This window comes from Mastigoproctus giganteus, chromosome 6 (genome assembly GCF_048544385.1).
Source record: "Mastigoproctus giganteus isolate SK-2022 chromosome 6, ASM4854438v1, whole genome shotgun sequence".
Taxonomy (NCBI): domain Eukaryota; kingdom Metazoa; phylum Arthropoda; class Arachnida; order Uropygi; family Thelyphonidae; genus Mastigoproctus; species Mastigoproctus giganteus.
In genome coordinates, this window is record NC_143580.1 from 199,927,207 (window position 1) to 199,949,225 (window position 22,019).

The following is a 22,019-nucleotide window of genomic DNA, read 5'->3' on the forward strand; positions in this document are numbered from 1 at the left end:
ACGTTTTTACTGGCATTATTTGGGAAAAAAAAAGCATTACATTACCTAGAAATTGTTACAAAACCCGATGTGCATGCGTTGTACATGTTGTGTGCAGTGATGCAACAAGTACAATGCATGCGCCCGAGAAATTCAATTGTATGCAGCAAGTGCGGTGATGCAACAAGTTGCAGTGACACAACAAATACAATTGAGCAGTGATGCGCTATGTTATACCGTTATATCAGCATAATGATTAATACATGAGTTACTGTGCCAAAACCTACAGCCCAGCGTTCAAAGGAATATCGTGAAAGAAAGAAAGGGAAGTTGGATAGAAATGTGAATCCAGATAAATTCAACAAGAGTGTTTTGTTATGCCTGGGAGTTCTCAAACTGCACCCAAAAAAACTCGAGCTGAAATAATGAAGGAATATGGTGAATGGAAGAAAAGGAAATTAGAAATTCAAACTATTCCAAATTATAATGAAATTCAACCACAGAGTTCTACTATGCCTGATACTTATCAGGAATCTAAAACTAGAGCAGAACGAATGAAGGAATATTGTGCGTGAAAAAGCGAAATTAGAAATGGCTAATAATGAGATTCCTGATTATATCCCTATAGTGTCTACACGAGCTGACAGTGAGTTTGAAAAACTAGTGTACAAAAACCCATTTGGATTTAGTTGTAATGTTTGTGATTGTTTATGGTTTCAGTTAGATTTGAAACCATTTCCAACAACTTCATATGAATTACTTCAAAATGAATTTCATTTACAAAAAGTGAGTACTTTCATGACGTGTAATACATGTCATACTTCATTAAAAGAGGGATGGATATCAACTAGGGCCACGTCAAATGGATTTATATATCCAACATATCCTATTCATTTGCCTCCACTGGATGTAACTGAGCATTTGATATCACTACAATTACCCTTTATGCAAATTTGTCATTTACGTTATGAACATGGATAATATGGAATCATTGGACAAGTAATAAATTTACCAGTTAAAGTAAATACGATGGTTCATCAATTACCCACAGAATTAGATGATGATTATGCCATTAATGTACATATAAAACAAAGACTCATCCATAAATCATCATATCTACATAGATGTGTGCAGAAGAAAATAGTGAAAATATGGTTACGGTATTTGATAAATTCACCATTGTATAAATTATATGGCATAGAAGTGAGTGATGATTTCTTGGGGAAAAAATGATGATAGTGAACAGGAACATTTCACAATTCAGATGAAATTGTGAAACCTGTCAACAATGATGAACTATTGATAATTCAATAACAAACATTGTTATGGTCTGAAAATAAATATTTATGTATAGCACCGGGTCAGAAATCATATCCAACAAGTTTCACATTTGATATACATGCAGAAGAACTTTCTTTTCCAGCTGTATATTTGGGACATGCTTGAAAATTTAAAAATGGATTGAAAATTACTCCCTTTATGATGGCATTGAGTGAAATTCGTAGATCTGATTGTCGTGCAGTAACTCTCCAACATTTACCATATATATGGCAATGATAATTATGTGAATGCATACCGCCGAAAATTTGCAAATCGCATTTAAATCAGTAGGAATAACAGCTAACATTACTTGTTCCAATTTTGTAATGCATTTAAGAAAAAACATGATGCAATTGCACTAACCTTTTCATTGTTGTTATAGATTACCTATAATAGCATGTTCCCTTGGCCTGTGTTAGGTTACAGCTTTTCTCTTTCTCGGAAGCTTTTTGTGGAGTAACATAATATTATACAAGTAGTTGACAAATTATACAAGTAGTGGAATAATGTAATTTAGTGTTTTACTTTATTGTTGTGCCCACTGAGAAAATTTTCTTAAAAGTTCCAAAAGGGTTTGTACAATTTATATGTAACAAAAGAATGCATCTTGTCTTTGTTCAAAAAGTTAAGTTCATTAGATAAAAAAAAATAATGGAATAATGTACATAATTAGATAAAAATCAACAACTGAAATCTATAGGGCTGCTTATAACCTTATTTTTTAGTGCTTATGGAAAAATTTTTTTTTTTCCAGCAAGTATTCATTCTACTTGTAATACTGCTATTTCCTTTATCATTCTTTTATAAATAATAATAAGTAATTAAAAACTGTACGTAATCTTTTCTATTCCTGTTCTTTAGGTGGAAAGCTTTACAAGGTGCATTAGAGGAATATCGCGAGCTGTTGGGTGGAGCTTCTGAGATTCATGCCTTCAACAGAGATATTGATGACACTAATGACCGTATTAATGAAAAAGTAAGTCTTTTAGAGCTTAGATAATACTATTAAAAAAAGGTTCATCTTTTTTATTATTTTTATTTTAAATAATAAATACTCCATTTTCAAATTGCTAATTGTTGGGTTCTGCTTTTTCTTTAAATACACAATACTCTAAATTTGATAAATTTAATTCTCTCTGCTCTGTTTCTATTATATTATGTTATTTTGTTAGTTTGTTTCTTAAAGGTTTCTTCTTTTTAGAATTAACTGATGCAAATCATTCTTCTATTAACTCATAAGATAGATATTAGCTGCACTTCCCTTAATAATAGTTTTTATAGAAGATAGTCTGCCAATAGATCACTTGAAGATAGCCAGTTGACTTGATTCTCTTCATTAGTCATCTTCTGTAATTAATTTCTCATTTTTACTTATGGTTGTAGTTTAAAACTATTCATATTTTTGTGCATAAAAAATTGTGGAGTTGTTTTTACTCTTAATTGCTGATGGTACTGTTTTTGAAGATTATATGTGCAATTGAAAAAAAAAATGTCCCATTTATAATCTTAAAAATCAGCAAGAAACAATTCAGAATTGTTCACTTTTTGATGATCCTTTTATTTTCCATCTATTGTGAATAAATACATCTGTGAAAAATTAAAACTTTTTAAAAAAAAATCAAAACCCCTCTGCAGTTCTCCAGATATGTTTATCATCACCTCTGTTATTTGGGAATCGAATATTATCTCCCTTATTATCTTGACCGTTGGCAAGAAAAATGTCAATTATAAAATGTGTGCTTCAACAATTGTATGTCAGCCAGACTCATGAGATTATTATTAGCAGCAGTGGTGGCAAATGATGCAAGAAACCAAGCTTATACAGAATCAGTGTGTGATGGGGGAAATAGACAGCACTTCCCATTTCACTTATCCATTCTATCTAACAGTTTTTCTAGTTCTTCCTTTAATTTATTCAAATTACCCACATCTACAACACCAGTTGGAAATTTTTTCCAACAGTCAACCACCCTCTGGCTGAAGGCAGAGAGGGGGTTGATTGTTGTACTTTGATTGATATTTTGGTAGTTTTTACAGTCCTATATTCTTTAAATTTCAAAGGCTCTTTTTGTATTCCTTTTAATTAGTTTGGAAGTTTCTGTTATCCAGTTCTATCCACTTTCATCTATTTTTCAGTTTATATCCAGTTTCATCATTCTATCCAGTTCTAGATAGAGATTTTGCAGGTTATACTTAGTATCGGTAAGGGTATCAAATCCACGTGTGGAGAGGTTTTGCAGCTACCACAAACACAAAGTTTTTAATTATACTTAGCTGCTTTATTGACTTAATTGTTAGATTAAATTATTTTCTATAAGTAGCTTATAGACCTATAAGCTACTTATAGTCAAGCTCCGTGGTTTATTTTGAATTTAGATAGTGCGATTTGGAAAGTAAATAATACCTCGTGTCTGTAGATTAACCATTCGTAACTTGCCGCCATTGGTATACGATACAACGTGTGCTAGCACAAGGTTTAACAGAAAACTATTGTAATTGTAATTGCGTAAGGTTTAACGGAAAACTAGATAGCGAGTATAGTAGTATCAGTTAATCAGTAAAATTTATTAATCTTATTAAATTTCATTGTCAATTGAATTGTACTTTTTTAACTAAATAAATATAGCGACCTAGTTATTACAAGCGTGGCATTGTGAATTTACACATATAAGTTAACAGGGAATAAGAAAGCCATATAACGTAACTCGGAGATAATATTCGATACCGAAATACATATATATATATATATATATAGTGTTATAACTGCATTGGAATATAGGTTTAGGGTTATATTTTGTATTGGAATTTTATTGAACTTGAACAGAAATCATGACTTAGACCAGAGCAGCAAAGCAAAAGACTCAAACTAGTGGAAGTGCTGTGGCTCAGGGGAGAACTGAGGGGGGGGGGGGCAGTTGTCCTCTGAATCACAGTCTATTGAAATGCACTGCTTGTTTGATGTTTGTGGAGCAATCAGGAACGGAACATGATATTGCCAAGGGGAATGTCTTTGTGTGCGCGATGTAAGGAGTGCGATGAAATCAGGCACCAACTCAGCATTGTTGTGGGCTTATATGAGAGCTTGAAGAACAGGGTGGATGCCCTCGAAGGATTTAATTGAGGGCCCATCAAGCTCTCAGTTGCCCACATCAATGCCAGAGCTTGCACTTGAACATCACGCAACATAGCGGCAATCCCCAAGGCAGAATGCACTGGATGACTCTATTGTCAAGGAAACGGGGAACATATTGTGCAAAAAAAATAGATGGAATAGGACCAAGGTATGCCTGCCAGGGGCAAAGGTTGATGATGTAGGGCAGATATCATCCTTTAAGGGCACAAAGGGTGATATTGTTGTACACATTGGCACTAATGATATTAAGAGTAGGAGACCGGCAGAATTACTTAACAAGTACAAGACAATGCTGAAAAAAGCCATGAGTTAGGGTTGAATTTGAAAGTGTCTGCAATTCTGCCCAGACACGATAGGAAGGAGTATATGATGAGAGCCTTGTCGATCAATTCAGCCCTGGAGAGATTGTGCAAGGCTCAAGGGGTAGAATTTTTCTCAGCCTGGTCTCTGCTTATTAACAGAAGACACTGCTTCTACAGGGGTGGGATACACTTAAATAGATAGGGTGCAAGAATATTTGCTGATGCTATCGGGGCAGAGTTAGGTGGGTCAGAAAACTGTTCGCTTGGGGGATACATGGACTAATAGATTAACAGTAGCTGCTGGCAGAGGTAAAAGTGATTCTTGCACTACTTCTATTGAAATGCAATTGAGCAGCAGCCAGAAAAGCAAGGCAATGTTACTTTCCAGGACTGCTGGGAGTCATAGTGGAACAAGTAAATACATTGGTTGTGTTAAGGTAATGTGTTAAAGGCTGTGTTAAGGACAGTAAGATCTCCTCAACAAGTATACTTGCATGTACACCAATGCTAGAAGTATAGTTAATAAATTTGATGATCTTGAAGTGCTAGTCAAGACATCAAAGGCAGATATTGTTGGAATATCTGAGACATGGTGTCACACAGACATAAGCAGTGCAGAACTGGAATTTGGGGAGTACAATGTGTACAGAAAGGATAGACAGGACAGGAAGGGAGAAGGGGTTATGCTGTTAGTTAAGAAACACATAAAAATCTAAGGAAGTGCATTCAATTGATGTTGGTGGACAATGCAATGTTGAGTCTGTTTGGTGTGACATAAGCACTGGAAAAGGAAAAATGATAAGAGGTGTGTGTTATAGGCCTAATGAATCTGATGAGTATAATGAGCAATTGTGCAGAGAAATAGTGGGCCAGTAAATAAGAGTGTCTTATAATGGGGGATTTTAATTTCCTGGATATTGACTGGAATTTGTGGGTTGGACACTCACACACTAGCAAGGCTTTTGTGGTTTTATGGATGATTGTTTTCTACAGCAGCATGTTCGGGAGGCAACTAGAGGGAGAAATACTCTTGATCTGATTATCAGTTATGATTCTTCATGCATCAAGAATTTGCAGATAAAGGAACCATTAGGCGGCAGTGATCACAGTGTGCTGAAGTGGGATTTACTCATAGAGGTAACTACCATCAGGGGTAAAAGGAAGGGTTTTTGCTTTCGTATAGGTGACTACGGTGGTCTGAGACAGTATTTAAATTCTATACGGTGGAAACAACTGATGATGTTACAAACAGCAAATTTAAAACGGGATGCATTCAAAGAATTAATCTTGAAAGCTACTAGGCTTTTCATACCAACAAAGAAATATTGTTCAAGATTTAGGCCTAAATGGATGTCAGATGAACTAATTAGACATGAGACAGAGAAGAAAAATGCATGAGATATATATAAATTAACATATGACACAGAAGCCTATGATAGATATAAGCTGGTCTGTAACCAAGTTACAAAGCAGGTTAGGTAGGCGAAGGCAGATTATGAGAAATCTTTGGCAAAGGATACAAAATAAAACAGCAAAGAGTTCTTTACTTATGCAAACTCTAGAAGGAAGGGGATAAATCAGATTGGTCCACTTGATATCGATGGTTCAATTGTTGATGATCCTGCTCAGGTAGCTAACAAACTAAATGAATATTTTACATCGACATTCACACATGAGGAGTTATTCAGGGAGGGGAATGCCAGAGGTGTATTAAACTCTGGCAGTAAGCTAGATAATCTTTTAATAACTGAGAGTAAAGTGGAGGAAAAATTGATGAAGATAAACACAAGAAAGGCACCTGGGGGTGGATGGAATCTATCCAGTTATATTAAAGGAGGCAGCAAAGGAAGTAAGCAAATCCTCAGCCACAATTATGAGAGCTTCCCTGGACTCAGGGGAGGTACCCATGGACTGGAGATGTGCAAATGTGACCTCAATCCACAAAGGAGGATCAGAGGGGGAGACAGGTAATTACAGACCTGTTAGTTTTTTTCCCTGGAACAGAAATTTCCTGGGAAATTTCTGTTACAGGGAAATTAATGGAGGCACTGGTTAAAGAAGCATTGCAGGATCATCTAGACAAGACGTCAGTTATAGCTTGAACACAGCATGGGTTTGTTAAGGGGAAGTCTTGTCTGATTAATTTGATTGGATACTTGATGTAGTCACAAAGGAACTGGATGCAAAGAATAACTTTGATATCATATATTTGGATCTTAGAAAAGCCTTTGATACTGTTGCACATGGAAGACTGCTGCACAAATTGGAGCAGTGTAGCATTGGAGGCAAATTGCTGCTATGGATAAAGGGGTGGTTGAGCTGGAGAAGACAGAGTGGTAATCAATGGACACTGCTCTTCATGGACTAATGTTATTAGTGGAGTCTCTCAGTGTTCAGGCTGCCTCCATAGCCAGGTGAGCAGGAGCAGCAGTGCGTAGCACACGCTTCTTGATTATACCGGGGGTTGAAGCCCATGACCACCAAATACGGAGGATGCGGAGAGGTCAGGGAATGACCACCGCATATCCCCGGAGAAATATGGCCTTAGTTGCTAATGCTCCTAAAAACCAAAAAAAAAAACAAACATCAGGGTTCAGTGTTGGGTCCATTGTTGTTTTCTGTATTTATAAATGATATTGATAATGGTATATCAGACTTAATGTCCAAGTTTGCAGACGATACGAAGGTTGGCATGGTTGTTAATGACACTAATGACAGTACACTGCTACAACAGGATTTAGTAAAGTTGAGCAGATGGGCCGAGAGATGGCAAATGAAGTTTAACATTGACAAATGTAAAGTACTACATATGGGAAGCATAGCTATAGACCGATATCTCTCTCAAGCTGCCTCAACAAAATCCTAGAAAAGATTGTCCATAGAAGACTCGTCTGGATCATTGAGTCAGAACATCTAATGAGCCATAGTCAATATGGCTTTCGTAAAAATAGGTCGTGCTTAGATCTTATGGTCAAGGCTGAATTCGCCATTCGAAATGCCTTCGTTAAACGTGAACATCTTGTAATGGTTTCAATAGACATAGAGAAGGCTTTTGACACCACCTGGCGGCATGGCATACTTGGTGATCTATACGCCCTTGGTCTGAGGGGCAACCTTCCTATATTTATTCAAAACTTCCTATGTACTAGATCGTTTCAAGTTCAGTACCAACATGCTCTATCTACAACGTTCATGCAGGAAGAAGGTGTTCCACAAGGATCAGTACTGAGTGCCACTCTGTTTGCTCTTAGAATAGATTCTATTACAAGACAGCTTCCAAATTCAATCGAGACTTACCTTTATGCAGATGACCTCTCCATCTCCTGCCATTCCCAAAATATGAGATCTATTGAACGGCAGCTTCAGATATCACTAAATAAAATACAACAGTGGGCTAGCATCAATGGCTATCGGCTCTCGCAGCAGAAAACAGTTGCAATTCATTTTTGTAGGCAGCGCAAACTTCATCCAGATCCTGAACTTCAAATTTCTAATGTCTCCATCCCGGTCACTAATAATATCAGATTTCTAGGATTAATCCTTGACAACAAGTTAAATTTTATAGACCATATTAAAAATGTACGTACTTCCTGTCTAAAAAAGTTAAACATTCTCAAAGCTTTATCCGCCCAAACATGGGGTGCAGATCGTACTTCTCTGCTTCGGCTATACAGGTCATTAATCAGATCCCACCTTGATTATGGAGCTCCCATCTATGATTCTGCCAGAATGAGCGCATTACGCTGGCTTGATCCCATTCAACACAGTGCTTTGAGGATTGCACTTGGTGCTTTTAGAACGTCGCCCAAACATAGTCTCTATATTGATGCTCATGAGCCCCCATTATCGTTACGTAGAAAAACACTGTTACTAAAGTATGCCGTTAAGATGCAAAGCTGTGCCTCGCACCCGATTCAGTCATACTTGTTCAATCCACCACTAGAAAACCTCTTCAGAAATAAACCTAGCATAGTAAAACCAGCTGGTCTTCGTCTCCTTGAACTGATGGAAGTTTGGAATCTTTCCGTTCATTCCGTACAACAGGTAGCAACCTGCTGCCAACCACCATGGGCTTCTCTTCCTCTGGTGACTTGTGACACTTATCTCTGCCAATGGGGAAAAGACATTTTACAAGCATCTAATATCATACAACTTCATGCAGTTCACACTCAAAGATATAGTGATTTTTCCCCAATTTATACAGATGGCTCTAAATCAAATTCAAACGTTGGAGCAGCTGCAGTGTTCCCGAATACTGTTATTTCAGTGTCCCTTCCATCTGAATTCAGTATCTTTTCAGCTGAAATATATGCAATTAAACTGGCCTTACAAAATCTCTGTGCTGATCGATCTTTAAAATCAGTTATTTACACTGATTCGCTTAGTTCAATCATGGCTTTATGTAATTTCTCAGATAAAGTTCACCCCGTTATAGAAGAAATAAGAAACATATTACTAAAAATTGAAGAACGCCATCAACAGGTCATCTTCTGTTGGATTCCAGCACATTCTGGTATTTTGGGCAATGAACTGGCTGACAAAGCCGCAAAAAATCCAACTACCTTAGACTTAACTAATATCCCTGTTCCGCCATCAGACTTTGCAGTAGCTATTCAAGCTGCATGCTTGTCAGAATGGACAACAATCTGGCACTCTCAAACAAATAATAAATTCTTTCAATTTAAACACGATCCAAAAAATTGGTGCTCCAGTATCCGTACATCAAGACGAGAAGAAGTAGTCCTATCAAGGGCAAGAATAGGTCATACCCATCTAACCCATCTTTATTTACTTAGAGGAGATGATCCACCACAGTGTCCACATTGCTATATAAATCTGACTGTTAAACACATACTCATTGACTGCCCCTACTATAGACAAGACAGAGCATCAACCCTGCTATCACTGGTAAATCTTAATAAACCAATAACTTTAGAGAATCTCATTGGTGACAAGGCAAATATTTTCGAATTTTTCAACTTTCTGAAGCAGATTGGACTTTTTAATCTTTTCTGATTTTATAAAAATTTTTTGATTTCCCTATATAAAAATTGAATAGGCGCATTATAGCCATAGTAGCTTATGCGCCATTAAATGCCCATAACAACAACAACATATGGGAAGCAGTAATCCCAGAGTAATGTATCAACTCTGTGGTAACACACTGACAGTGGTAGAGAATGAAAAGGACCTGGGGGTAATTGTGCAGGCAGATATAAAGTTTTCTGAGCAGTGCAGATGGTCTGCAAGAGTAGCTCATGGTGTCTTGTCAATGATATACAGGAATTTTTCTAGCAGGGATAAGGAGGTGATTATCCCCTTGTATAAGGCAATGTTCAGACCACACCTTGAGTACTGTATACAGGTCTGGAGGCCTCATTTTAAGGATGTACAGCTGTTGGAACGAGTATAGAGAAGGGTAACAAGATTAGTGAATGGAACAAAGGGTTGCTCTTACGAAGAAAGGCTTAAATTTTGCAAATTACAGTGTCTGGAGACTAGGCACCTGCGAGGTGATCTGATTGAGGTGTATAAAGCGTTGAATGGTTTGAGCACGCTCAATGCTGATGGGATTCTTCCTCTTGCTAATAATAATGACCTGAGAGGGCATAAATTCAAATTGAGGAAAGATGGTTATAGGATATAAACATGCGGAAGTTTGTCTTTAACCAGCAGGTGGTTGATTGCTGGAACAAACTTCCATCTGTCGTTGTAGAAGTTGATAGTTTAAATAAATTCAAGGCAGAACTTGACAAACATTTGGATCGAGTGGATGGGTGAAATAAGGGTGGTTTTTTTTTTTTTTTTTTGGCTGATGCTATATAAGCTTGCTTTCTTGCTTCATGTGCCTTTTCTAATGCTATAATTTTGCCTTGTATCCACACTAAAATATTAGTAGTGAAGAACTCATAATTTCATTTCAACTGATCAATGTCAATTAACTGGCAAACAATCTGAGGAAAAATATAATAAAATCATTTATTTTTGAGTTATAATTTTATACATACAGTGCAGTTATGTTTTTTTTTAACCAGTGACTGAATATTATTGTTAATTATTATTAGTATTAATAGTGGCAATGATGCAAGAAAGCAAACTTATAGAGCATCAGCAACAAAAAAAAAAAAAAAAAAACCAATAATAACTCTAATACTTCCAATATTTCTCATTTCACATGTTCATTTGCTCTAATAAGTTATCCAGTTATTTCTTGAATTTATTCAAACTACAAACTTCTACAATGCCAGATGGGAGTTTATTCCAATAATCAACTGCCCTCTTGCTGAAGGCAAATTTATGCTCATCTGACTGACCTGCAACCATCCTTTATCAAATTGAATTTATGCCCCCTCATGTGTATATTCTGAGCAAGAGGAACTATTCCATCAGCATTGAGCTTACTCAATTCATTTAAGGCCTTAAACACCTCAGTAAGATCTCCTCGTAGGTGCCTAGTCTCCAGAAGCTAATGTTTGAAAAACTTTTCTGGTAAGAGCACCCTCTTGCTCCCCTCACCAATCTTGTTGCTTTTCTCTGCACCTGTTCCAATGGATCACATTCTTTCTAAAACAAAGCCTCTAGACTCAAGTACTCTAAAACAAAGCCTCTAGACTGCAGTACTCAAGATGCAGCCTAAACATTACCTTTTACAGTGCGATAATCACCTTTTTATCTCTGCTGGCAAAATTCCAATGTGTCATTGACAAAATCTCAAGAGCTGTTATAGCCGCCTGTAATTCTGAGATTACTGCTGCACATATGCACTACTTTGCATTTTCCAATGTTACACTCTAAATGTTGCTTTTCAGCCTATCTGCCTAATTTTTCTAGATCTTTTTGTAGTCGCATACCCCGATTACTATAATTAATCACCCTTCTAACATTTGTATCACTAATCATTAATCCCAATATGCCTTCATCAGTATCACTAATAAATATAAAAAAACAGAAATGTGCCCAGAACTGAACACTGGATACTCTGCTAATAACATTAGTCCAAGTAGAGCAGTGCCCATTGATAATCACTCTCTGTCTTCTCCCAATCAACCATCCCTTAATCCATAGCAGCAACTTGCCCTTAATGTCACACTGCTCCAATCGGTATAGCAATCTTTTATGTGCAACAACATCAAAATTGTTTTTGAAATCTTAAGTATATGATATCAAAATTATTTTTTGAATTCAGTTTCTTTGTTAGTATGTCATAGTATCCAGTCAAAATGATGAGACAAGTTTTCCCCTTAACAAATCCATACTGTGGCTGCAGTATAACTGCCTTCTTGTTTAAATGGTCCTGCAATACAAATTGTTGAAATAATGATCACTTCAATCTGTGTGGAGTATAATCTGCCTTTAATTTCTTAAAGAATTATAGATTATTCTGAGACATTTCATGGACTTTCTCTACCACTTCTTCAGAGACTAAGGACAGCAATCCTGGTAAATTTATGGTGATTTACATAGTAGTGTTAATTTGATTACAATTTTTTTACTTGTTAATATTTAGCCTTTAGTAATTATATGTGTAAAGATAATGAGTTAGAATTATTAGAGGCAAGTAATGCAAGAAAGCAAGCTTATATAGCATCAGCAAAAAAAAAAAAAAAAAACCTTCCCATTTCACCCATCCATTCACTCCAAATTTTTGTCTGGCTTTAGCATCAGCAAAAAAAAAAAAAAAAAAAAACCAACCTTTCTCATTTCACCCATCCACTTGCTCCAAATGTTTGTCTAGTTCTGCCTTGAATCTATTTAAGTCATCAACTTCTACAGCGACAGATGGAAGTTTGTTCCAGCAATCAACCACCTGCTGGCTAAAGGCAAAGTTCCACACATCTGTCCTATAACTGTCTTTCCTCAATTTGAATTTATGTCCTCTCAGGCAATTATTTTGAGCAAGAGGAAGAATCCCATCAGCATAGAGCATGCTCAAACCATTCAGGATTTTATACAGCTCAGTCAGATCACCTCACAGGTGCCTAGTCTCCAGACACTGTAATTTGCAAAACTTAAGTGTTTCTTCTTGAGCAACACTTCATTACTTTCACTAATCTTGTTGCCTTTCTCTGTACTCATTCCAGCTGCCCTACATCCTTCTTAAAATGAGACCTCCAGACCTGTATACAGTACTCAAGGTGTGGCCTGACCATTGCCTAATACAAGGGGATAATCACCTCCTTATCCCTGCTAGAAAAATTCTTGTATATCATTGACAAGACACCATGAGCTACTCTTGCAGACCATTTGCACTGCTCAGAAAACTTCATACCTGCCTGCACAATAACCCCCAGGTCTCCTTTTCATTCTCTACCACTGTCAGTGTAGTACCACACAGTTGATACATTACTCTGGGGTTACTGCTTCTCATATGCAGTACTTTACATTTGTCAATGTTTAACTTCAGCTGCCACTTCTCAGACTATCTGCTCAACTTTTCTAGATCCTATTGTAGCAGTGTACTGTCATTAGTGTCATTAACAACCCTGCTGACCTTCATATCAGCTGAAAACTTGGACATTAAGTCTGATATACCATCATCAGTATCATTAATAAATACAGAAAACAACAATGGACCCAACACAGTCCTGGAGGACTCCACTAATAACATTAGTCCACGAAGAGCAGTGTCCATTGATTACTACTGTTTTTCTCCCACTCCCCACTCAACCATCCTTTATCCATAGCAGCAATTTGCCTCCAAAGGCACACTGCTCCAATTTGTGCAGAAGCCTTCCATATGCAACGGTATCAAAAGCCTTTCTAAGATCCAAATATATGCTATCAAAATTATTCTTTGCATCCAGTTCCTTTATGACCACATCATAGTATCCAATCAAATTGGTCAGATAAGACTTCCCCTAAACAAACCCATGCTGTGTCCGAGCTATAACTGAAATCTTGTCTAGATGATCTTGCAGTGCTTCTTTAACCAGTGCCTCCATTAATTTCCTTGGAACAGAAATTAAACTAACAGATCTGTAATTACTTGTGTTGCCCTTTGATCCTCCTTTGTGAATTGGGGTCACATTTGCCCATCTCCAGTCCATGGGTGTCTCCCTTGAGTCCAAGGAAGCTCTCTTAATTATGGCTAAGGGTTTGCTTACTTCCTTTGCTGCCTCCTTTAATATAACTGGATAGATCCCATCCACCCCGGGTGCCTTTTTTATGTTTATCTTCAAGAATTTCTGCTCCACTCTGCTCTCAGTTATTACAAAATCATCTAGCTCACTGACACTTTAATTCACCTCTGGAATTCCCCTCCCTGAATAACTCCTCATGTGTGAATGTAGATGCAAAATACTCATTTAGTTTGTTAGCTACCTGAGCAGGATCATCAACAGTGGAATCATCGATATCAAGTGGACCAATCTGATTCATTCCCTTCCGTCTAGAGTTTATATAAGTAAAGAACTCTGCTGTTTTTCTTTGCATCCTTTGCCAAAGATTTCTCATAATCTGCCTTTGCCTGCCTAACCTCCTTTGTGACTTGGTTACAGACCAGCTTATATCTATCATAAGCTTCCATGTCATCTGTTAATTTATATGTATCCCATGCATTTTTCTTCTATGCAATAAGTCTCATTAGTTCATCTGACATCCATTTAGGCCTAAACCTTGAACAATATTACTTTGTTGGCATGAAAAGCCTAGTAGCTTCCACGATTAATTCTTTGAATGCTTCCCATTTTGAATTTTCCTGTTGGTAACATCATCAGTTGGTCCTACCGTATAGAATTTAAATACTGTCTCAGACCACCGTAGTCACCTTTACGAAAGTAAAAATCCTTCCCTTTACCCCTGATGGTAGTTACCTCTTTGAGTAAATCCCGCTTCAGCACACTGATCACTGCCACCTAGTGGTTCTGTTCTCTGCAGATTTTTAATGCATGAAGAATCACTACTAATAATCAGATCAAAGAGTATTATTCCCTGCAGTTGCCTCCCGAACATGCTGATGTAGAAAACAATCATCCAATAAATCCACAAAAGCCTTGCTAGTGTGTGAGTGACCAGCCACAAATTCAAGTCAATATCTGGGAAATTAAAATCTTCCATTATAAGACACTCTGATTTACTGGCTCACTCTATTTCTCTGTACAGCTGTTTATTATACTTATCAGAGTCGTTAGGCTTATAACACACTCCTACTCTCAATTTTGCTTTCCCAGTGCTTATGTCACAAACTAACTCAATGCTGCACTGTCCAACCATGTTGACTGGCTGTACGTCCTTGGATTTTGTGTTTCTTAACTAATAGCATAACCCCTCCACCCTTCCTATCCTGTCTATTCTTCTTGTGCACATTGTAATCCCAAAAATTCCAGTTCTGCATTCCTCATATCTGTGTGACATCATGTCTCAGATATCCCAGCAATATCTGCCTTTGATGTTTTGACCAACACTTCAAATTCATGCCGACCGGGCTAGCCTGGTGGGTAAAGTGCCTGCCTGGCAACCCAAAGGTCGTGGGTTCGAATCCTGCCTCGGGCTTGGATCAAAGTACTGCAAAAACCTTGGGAGGTGCATTATGGCCACGGAAGCCGATGCGCCAACAACTACCAAAAAAAAAAAAAAAAAAAACCTTCAAATTCATCAAATTTATTTACCAAATTCCTAGCATTGGTGTACAGGCAAGTATATATGTTGTTGTTGTTGTTGTTGTTGTTATTTGGTTTTTAGGAGCATTAGCAACGAAGGCCATATTACTCTGGTGCAGTGGTCATTCCCTGACCTTTCCGCATGCTCTGTATTTGGTGGTGACGGGCTCGAACCCCGGTCTAATCAAGAAGCGTGTGCTACGCACTGCTGCTCCTTTCCACCTGGCTACGGAAGCGCTCAACACAAGCAAGTATATATGCACATGTTCCTATTCTTAGCTACTCTAACACAACCCATGTAGTTACTTGTTCTGCAATGACTCCCAGCAGTCTCTGAAATCCCCTGCACCTTGTTTTCCAGTCTGCTGCTCATTCCAATAGCAGCAGTGCAAGAATCATTTTCATCTCTGCCAGCGGCTACTGTTAATCTATTAGTCCGTGTATGATTCTAAACCTGTTGTTTGTAATGTACATTACCATATTCACTTTTAAGTACAGTAAGAATTTTTATTGTTCTGAGGTTCACATAATTCATGATTTGTATGCAAGTGCATAAGCATTCCAGGTGGGGGAAGGGGGAACTATGTAATATCCGAACTATGTAATTTCTTATTTGATTTTGTTTTGTTTAATTAATATTGCAGTTGTGTTATTTCTACTTTTTAGTTATGTTATGAGTTTAAAAGGCTTTTGCGGGATAGTATTGGTATCTAATCTTCATTCATAACATTGTTTCTAAGGGAAGATGTATTTTGAATTTATTTTTGGAACATTTGGCTCTGCAATTACAAAATATTGGTAGATAATAAACTATCTGTAGTTCTGAATGGTTCATTTGTTGGGAAAATCCAATAACTAACGGTTCCTTAGTTTTTGGATTTTGTTCATTAGTTATTGTGCTTTTGTTGTAATGAGTAAGTTGATACTGAGAGAACAAATGTTAAAGCTTGTGTTTTGCAAAGTAATTTTAGTATAATTTTTGATATGAACTTTTACTGTTAATGGTAATAGTAATAGTATTCGTGGACTGTAGTGCAAAGAAGCCAAGGCTTTTGCTGCACTGGCAAAAAAAATAAATAAAAACACAACCAAATAGATAAGAAAATTTGCATAATACTATTCTCTGTTATTTTATTGATAATTAGAAAATGGTGTTTATAAACACTGTGTGAAATATTTAACTTTCTAGGCACTGGCTTTGTCAATGGAAGATGAAGGTAAAGATCTACAAGCAGTGGAAGCTTTACAGAGAAAACAGGAGGCTGTAGAGAGAGATATGACTGCTATAGAAACAAAGCTTAAAGTAAGTTTATATATATATATATATATATATATATATATATATATATATATATATATATATATATATATATTAAAGCATTGCACCAATTTGTCTAACTATTACATTCTTTTTCTTTCTGTTATTGACTTTGGCCTGATTGCTTGCTTTTTTTTTTTTTTTTTTTTTTTTTTATGAAAACCCCAAACACAAGAGGTATTAGAAACTATAGTATTTAGTACTGTGCTTGGGTTGGAGGTTGAGAAGACAAAAGAAGATATTTATTGACATTAGACTTGAACTTCCGTAGACTGTAATATTCAGGAAATATATACAAAGGAAGGTTGTTCCGGAAAACGGCAGTTGAATGAATAAACGAGGAACATGAAAAGTTGTGTGAGTTTGAAGTTGGACAGTAAATGGATGTTGGCTGGCGGCGGCACGTGTTCGGAATATTTTGAAAGAGAGAGCAGGAATTATAGAAGCCAATTCAGAAAAACAGTGCCCATGGAAGTATCTGTAGAAAAGGCATGCAGCAGAAACAGTACATCTATGAGACAGTGAGTGGAGAGACTCTGTTAGAGATGAATCATTAATTAACCTAACTGCCCTCTTCTGAATGGAATATAGAAGCCTGAGAGAGGTTTTGGGGGCACTGCCCCAGATGTGGGAGAAAAGTAACTCCAAGAGCGAAAGAGAAAACCAAGTTTTTTAGATGCAGAGGAAGCTATATTTTTAATGTGCTTGTGCCAAGAGAGATTATAAGTCAGGGTAATCCCCAAAAGAGATATATCGTTTTGCCTAGTAATTGCTTGACATTATTACAAGACTGAATTTGCCAAAATTATCTGAATGACAAATAAGAACAACATTTTATTTTATTTTCTAACTTAGATTATCTAGAATTTTTTTTATAGTAGGTAATGTTTTAGCTGCATGTGCAGCAATTCATTTGAGGAGTCTGTTTCCTCCTTTTCTGTTGTATAAAGATTCGTGAGTATTGACTATACTGCATACTTCTCTTTATAGACATGGTATTAATTGTCAAGTGGCATGGGGGGGCGGGCAACTGCAGATACTTTTAGTATGGACAGTCTGGTTTCATTTCCTTTCAGTAAACCAGAGTGATTTATTCCCTCTGGGGATTGCAGGATCATCTAAAGGTTTTAAAGTTATTTGTATCAACATGTCAAGGAAAGTACTAGAGAAAAGAATATCCTAGACCTCATTATCACCCATGAATCAGATGACATAACAGGGCTGACAGTAGAGGAACCAGTAGCAGGAAGTGATCACGGAGTTCTACGGTGGATGATGAAGACAGAAGTAGCAGTAGTAAAAGGCAAAGGAATGAGTTATAATTTGTATGTAATGGGTTATAAATGGTTAATGATATTAAAATTTTGAAAGATTATTTAACGAAAAAACTTTCGAGCCTACAGGCTAGTAAGGCTCCTGGAGTTGATGGAATATACCCTATAATCTTAAGGGAGGTGGCAAGTGAGTGCATTGAACCATTGAGGCTAATTATGCAAGCATTGCTAGACTCTGGGGAGATTCTGTTGGATTGGAAAAGTACCAATGTATCTCCCATACATAAGGGTGGTTCTAATTGTGCAGTAGGAAATTATCGACCTGTCAGTCTGACTTCAGTGGCAGGGAAAATCGTGGAGGCAATGATCAAGGGTGAATTCAGGATCATTTGGATAGAATTGAAATTATCAAGGATACTCAGCATAGTTTTGTAAAGGGAAAATCATGTTTAACAAATCTGGTTCACTGTTTTGAAAGGGTCACTCATGAGCTGGATTTAGGGAATAATTTTGACATTGTTTATTTAGATTTCAGCAAATCTTTTGAATCAGTCCCACATGAGCGGTTGCTTTGTAAGCTGGAACAAGTTGGAATCAGTGGGCAAATCCTTAGATGGATATCAGGATGGCTTCAGGGTAGGAGGCAGAGGGTTGCGATAAATGGCTGTTCCTCAGATTGGGTTGATGTAAGAAATGGGGTTCCCCAAGGATCAGTATTAGGACCACTGTTGTTTTTAATTTTCATAAATGACATTGATGAAGGGATAGAGGGCATGATGTTTAAATTTGCAGATGATGTTAAAATTGGTAGAGTAGTTAATGATCATCAAGCTGAGCTTCTTCAGAGAGACCTAGATAGACTTCAGAAATGGTCAGAAAAATGGCAGCTATGCTTTAATCCAACAAAGTGTAAGGTATTACACCTGGGAAACAGTAATCCCAAAATAACTTATTCACTTGATGGAGTTCAACTAAACCCAGTACTGGAGGAAAGGGACTTGGGTGTTACGATACGATCAGACATGAAATTCTCTGAGCATTGTAAGCAGGTTGCAAGGAAGGCCAATGGTGTGCTATCAATGATCTATCGAACTTTTGCAAGTAGAGATAGGGACATGATAATCCCATTATATAAGGCTTATGTTAGACCACACTTGGAATACTGTGTTCAAGTATGGAGACCGCACCTAAAGAAAGACATTGAGCTTCTTGAAAGGGTGCAAAGACGGGTAACTCATCTGGTGAGATTTGCAAAAGGGTGTCCTTGTGTCCTTCGAATATGTGGGTTGCAGAGTTTGGAAACTAGACACCTTAGAGGAGATTTGATTGAGGTGTTTAAGGCTCTGGGAGGCATCAGTAAAATGAATGATGAAATTTTCAAGATTATAAATGATGCTAGAACTAGGGGACATAAATTCAGGGGGGGGGGGAGGAGATGCTTAGATTGGACTGCAGGAAGTTTTATTTTAGCCAGCAAGTTATAAATTACTGGAATAAGTTGCCTACATGGGTGGTAGAGGCTGACAGTTTGGGGAAATTCAAAGGTCATCTGGATAGTATCTTTGGGTGAGGGAAACATATAGGATGATAGGTTTAATTTCCTTTTCTTTTATTAATTATTAGTTGTTTTTTTTTATCATTGTTTTATTCAGTTTTTTTTTTTTTTTTTCTGGTTAGTGCAGCATAAGCCATAGGCTTTCTTGCACCATGCGGCCATTACTAATACCAATACTAACTTTTGGCTAAGTTAGTCAGACTCAAGTAGAGATATAAACATTTTTATCTTGGCAACTCAAGTTTTTTATCCTACAAAATAAACAGACCAACTGCAAAATACACACATTTTACAGACATGATATTTTGATGTTTCATGGTCCTAGTCCCCCCCCAGTAGAAGCTTCCAATGGTTAGTAGAGTGCCACAGTTACCAAAAAGTAATAATAGCATGCCTGTCCAAAGAGAGTTGCATTCATCCACCATAACAAACAGAATGAAGAGTAGAACTCCATTGCCGACTTGTTAAAAGTTGCCTTTATTTTTTATTGCAACAACTTTGTTCCTTCACTGAAGTTGTGATCCCACAGTCAACGTTGCTACAATACCTAATTTTTATTTCTTTGGTATCTTAAGAAAGAAATTGGCCTCTTAATTAATTAAGAAAAAATAAAGCTGAGGAAAGTTTTATTTCCTTTGCTGAAAGATGATGTAATTCAACTAACAAAATCACCTGACTTTATCATTATTCCATTTTCTTTCAGTAATAGTGCCTGTAACTATGGTTCCTGTTTTCTGGAAATAGATAACAGGAGGACATAATAATGAAAGATTTTTAGAAGGGTGCATTCAACTGCTTTGAAACAATTTCTAATTATTTCAAAGGAAATAATTAGTTCAAAAAAATATTCTGAGATGACTGTACCCAATATTCTGCATTGAAAATGATTACTAAAAATTTCATTTTCATTTTAGATGTACAGACTTGTACAGCTGGTCAGTATATTCTGCTGTGAAGCAGAATACAATGATCAAGATGGGGGGGAGGGGACAGTAACAGTTGTTAATAAAATCCATTTTTCAGTTTGTCTTGACTGTTTTCTTGTGACCTATTTTTAATGTTAAAGAACTATCTAATTCAGTTATTATTATTACTATTATAGTGGTTGGTATTAGCATCATAAATTCATAATGTTAATTCCATGAATATTCAGTGAGTATTAGTTTTACATAGTTTAGTATGCAGATGTTGAATTCCTATTGAATTATGCATAGTTTTTTGAGGAAATATTTTTATATGATTTATTGTTATAATTTTTTTAAAAACATTCTGTTAGCAGCATGGTGCACACATATATCAAGAACTTGAATTTTGTGAAATAATAAGCACTTAAACCTGCATGGAATGTAATCTGCCTTTAATTTCTTAAGGAATTATGGACTGTTCTCAGACATTTCATGGTAGTAGTAGTAGTGGCATGTGATGCAAGAAAGCAAGTGTATGAGCTTATGCAGCATCAGCAAAAAAAAAAAAAAAAAAAATCACACCATTCCCTCAAAATGCCTGTCCAGTTCCTCATTAAATTTATTCAACCTATCAACTTCCACAACGACAGATGGAAGTTTGTTCCTGCAATTAACCACCAGCTGGCTAAAGGCAAATTTCCGCACATCTATTCTACATCTGTCCTTTCATAATTTGAATTTATGCTCCCTTAGGTTCGTAATCTGAACAAGTGGAAGGATCCATCAGAATTCAGCGTGCTCAACCCATTCAAGGCCTTATACACCTCAGTCAGATCACTGCCCAGGTGCCTAGTCTCCAGCCACTGCAATTTGCAGAACTTAAGCCTTTCTTGGTAAGAGGATCCCTTCATTCCCCTCACCAATCTTGTTGCCCTTTGTGTACACGCTCAAGTACATCTACATCCTTCCTAAAATGAGGCCTCCAGACCTGTATGCAGTACTCAAGGCATGGCCTGACCATTGCCTTATACAGAGGGACAATCACCCCCTTCTCCCTCCTAGCAAAATTCCTATATACCATTGACAAACCCCATGACCTGCCATGGCAGCCTTTCTGCATTGCTCAGAAAACGTCATATCTGACTGCACAATTACTCCCAGGTCTTTTTCATTTTCTACCACCTTAAGTGTAGTATGACACAGTTGGTACATTTCTCTGGGGTTACTTCTACCCATATGCAGTACTTTGCATTTGTCAAGGTTAAACTTCAGTTGCCACTTCTTAGCCCATCTGCCCAAATTTTATAGATCCTGTTGCAGTAGCACACTGCCATTGCTGTCATTAACAACCCTGCCAACCTTTATATCATCTGCAAACTTCGACATTAAACCTGATATACCTTCATCAATATCATTGATAAATATACAAAACAACAGTGGACCCAACACCGAACCCTGTGGGTCTCCACTAATAACATTAGTCCACGAAGAGCGGCACCCATTGATTACCACCCTCTGTCTTCTCCCACTTAACCATCCTTTTATCCATTGTAGCAACTTACCCTTAATACCATTCTGCTCCAATTTGTACAATAGTCTTCCATGCACAACAGTGTCAAAAGCTTTCCTGAAATC

The 22,019-nt window shown here is 37.0% G+C and overlaps 1 protein-coding gene across 3 annotated transcripts in view; it reads left to right on the forward strand.

Annotated features, from left to right (window-relative positions):
* Positions 1–22,019, forward strand: part of kst (spectrin beta chain, non-erythrocytic 5 kst) — a 593,342-nt gene that overhangs the window by 433,697 nt on the left and 137,626 nt on the right. For all 3 annotated transcript variants that reach the window (XM_090376665.1, XM_090376667.1, XM_090376666.1), the window contains exons 54-55: positions 2,161–2,275; positions 16,522–16,635. In XM_090376665.1, the coding sequence (XP_090232791.1) occupies positions 2,161–2,275; positions 16,522–16,635 (229 nt within the window). The remainder of the gene's footprint in view (positions 1–2,160; positions 2,276–16,521; positions 16,636–22,019) is intronic.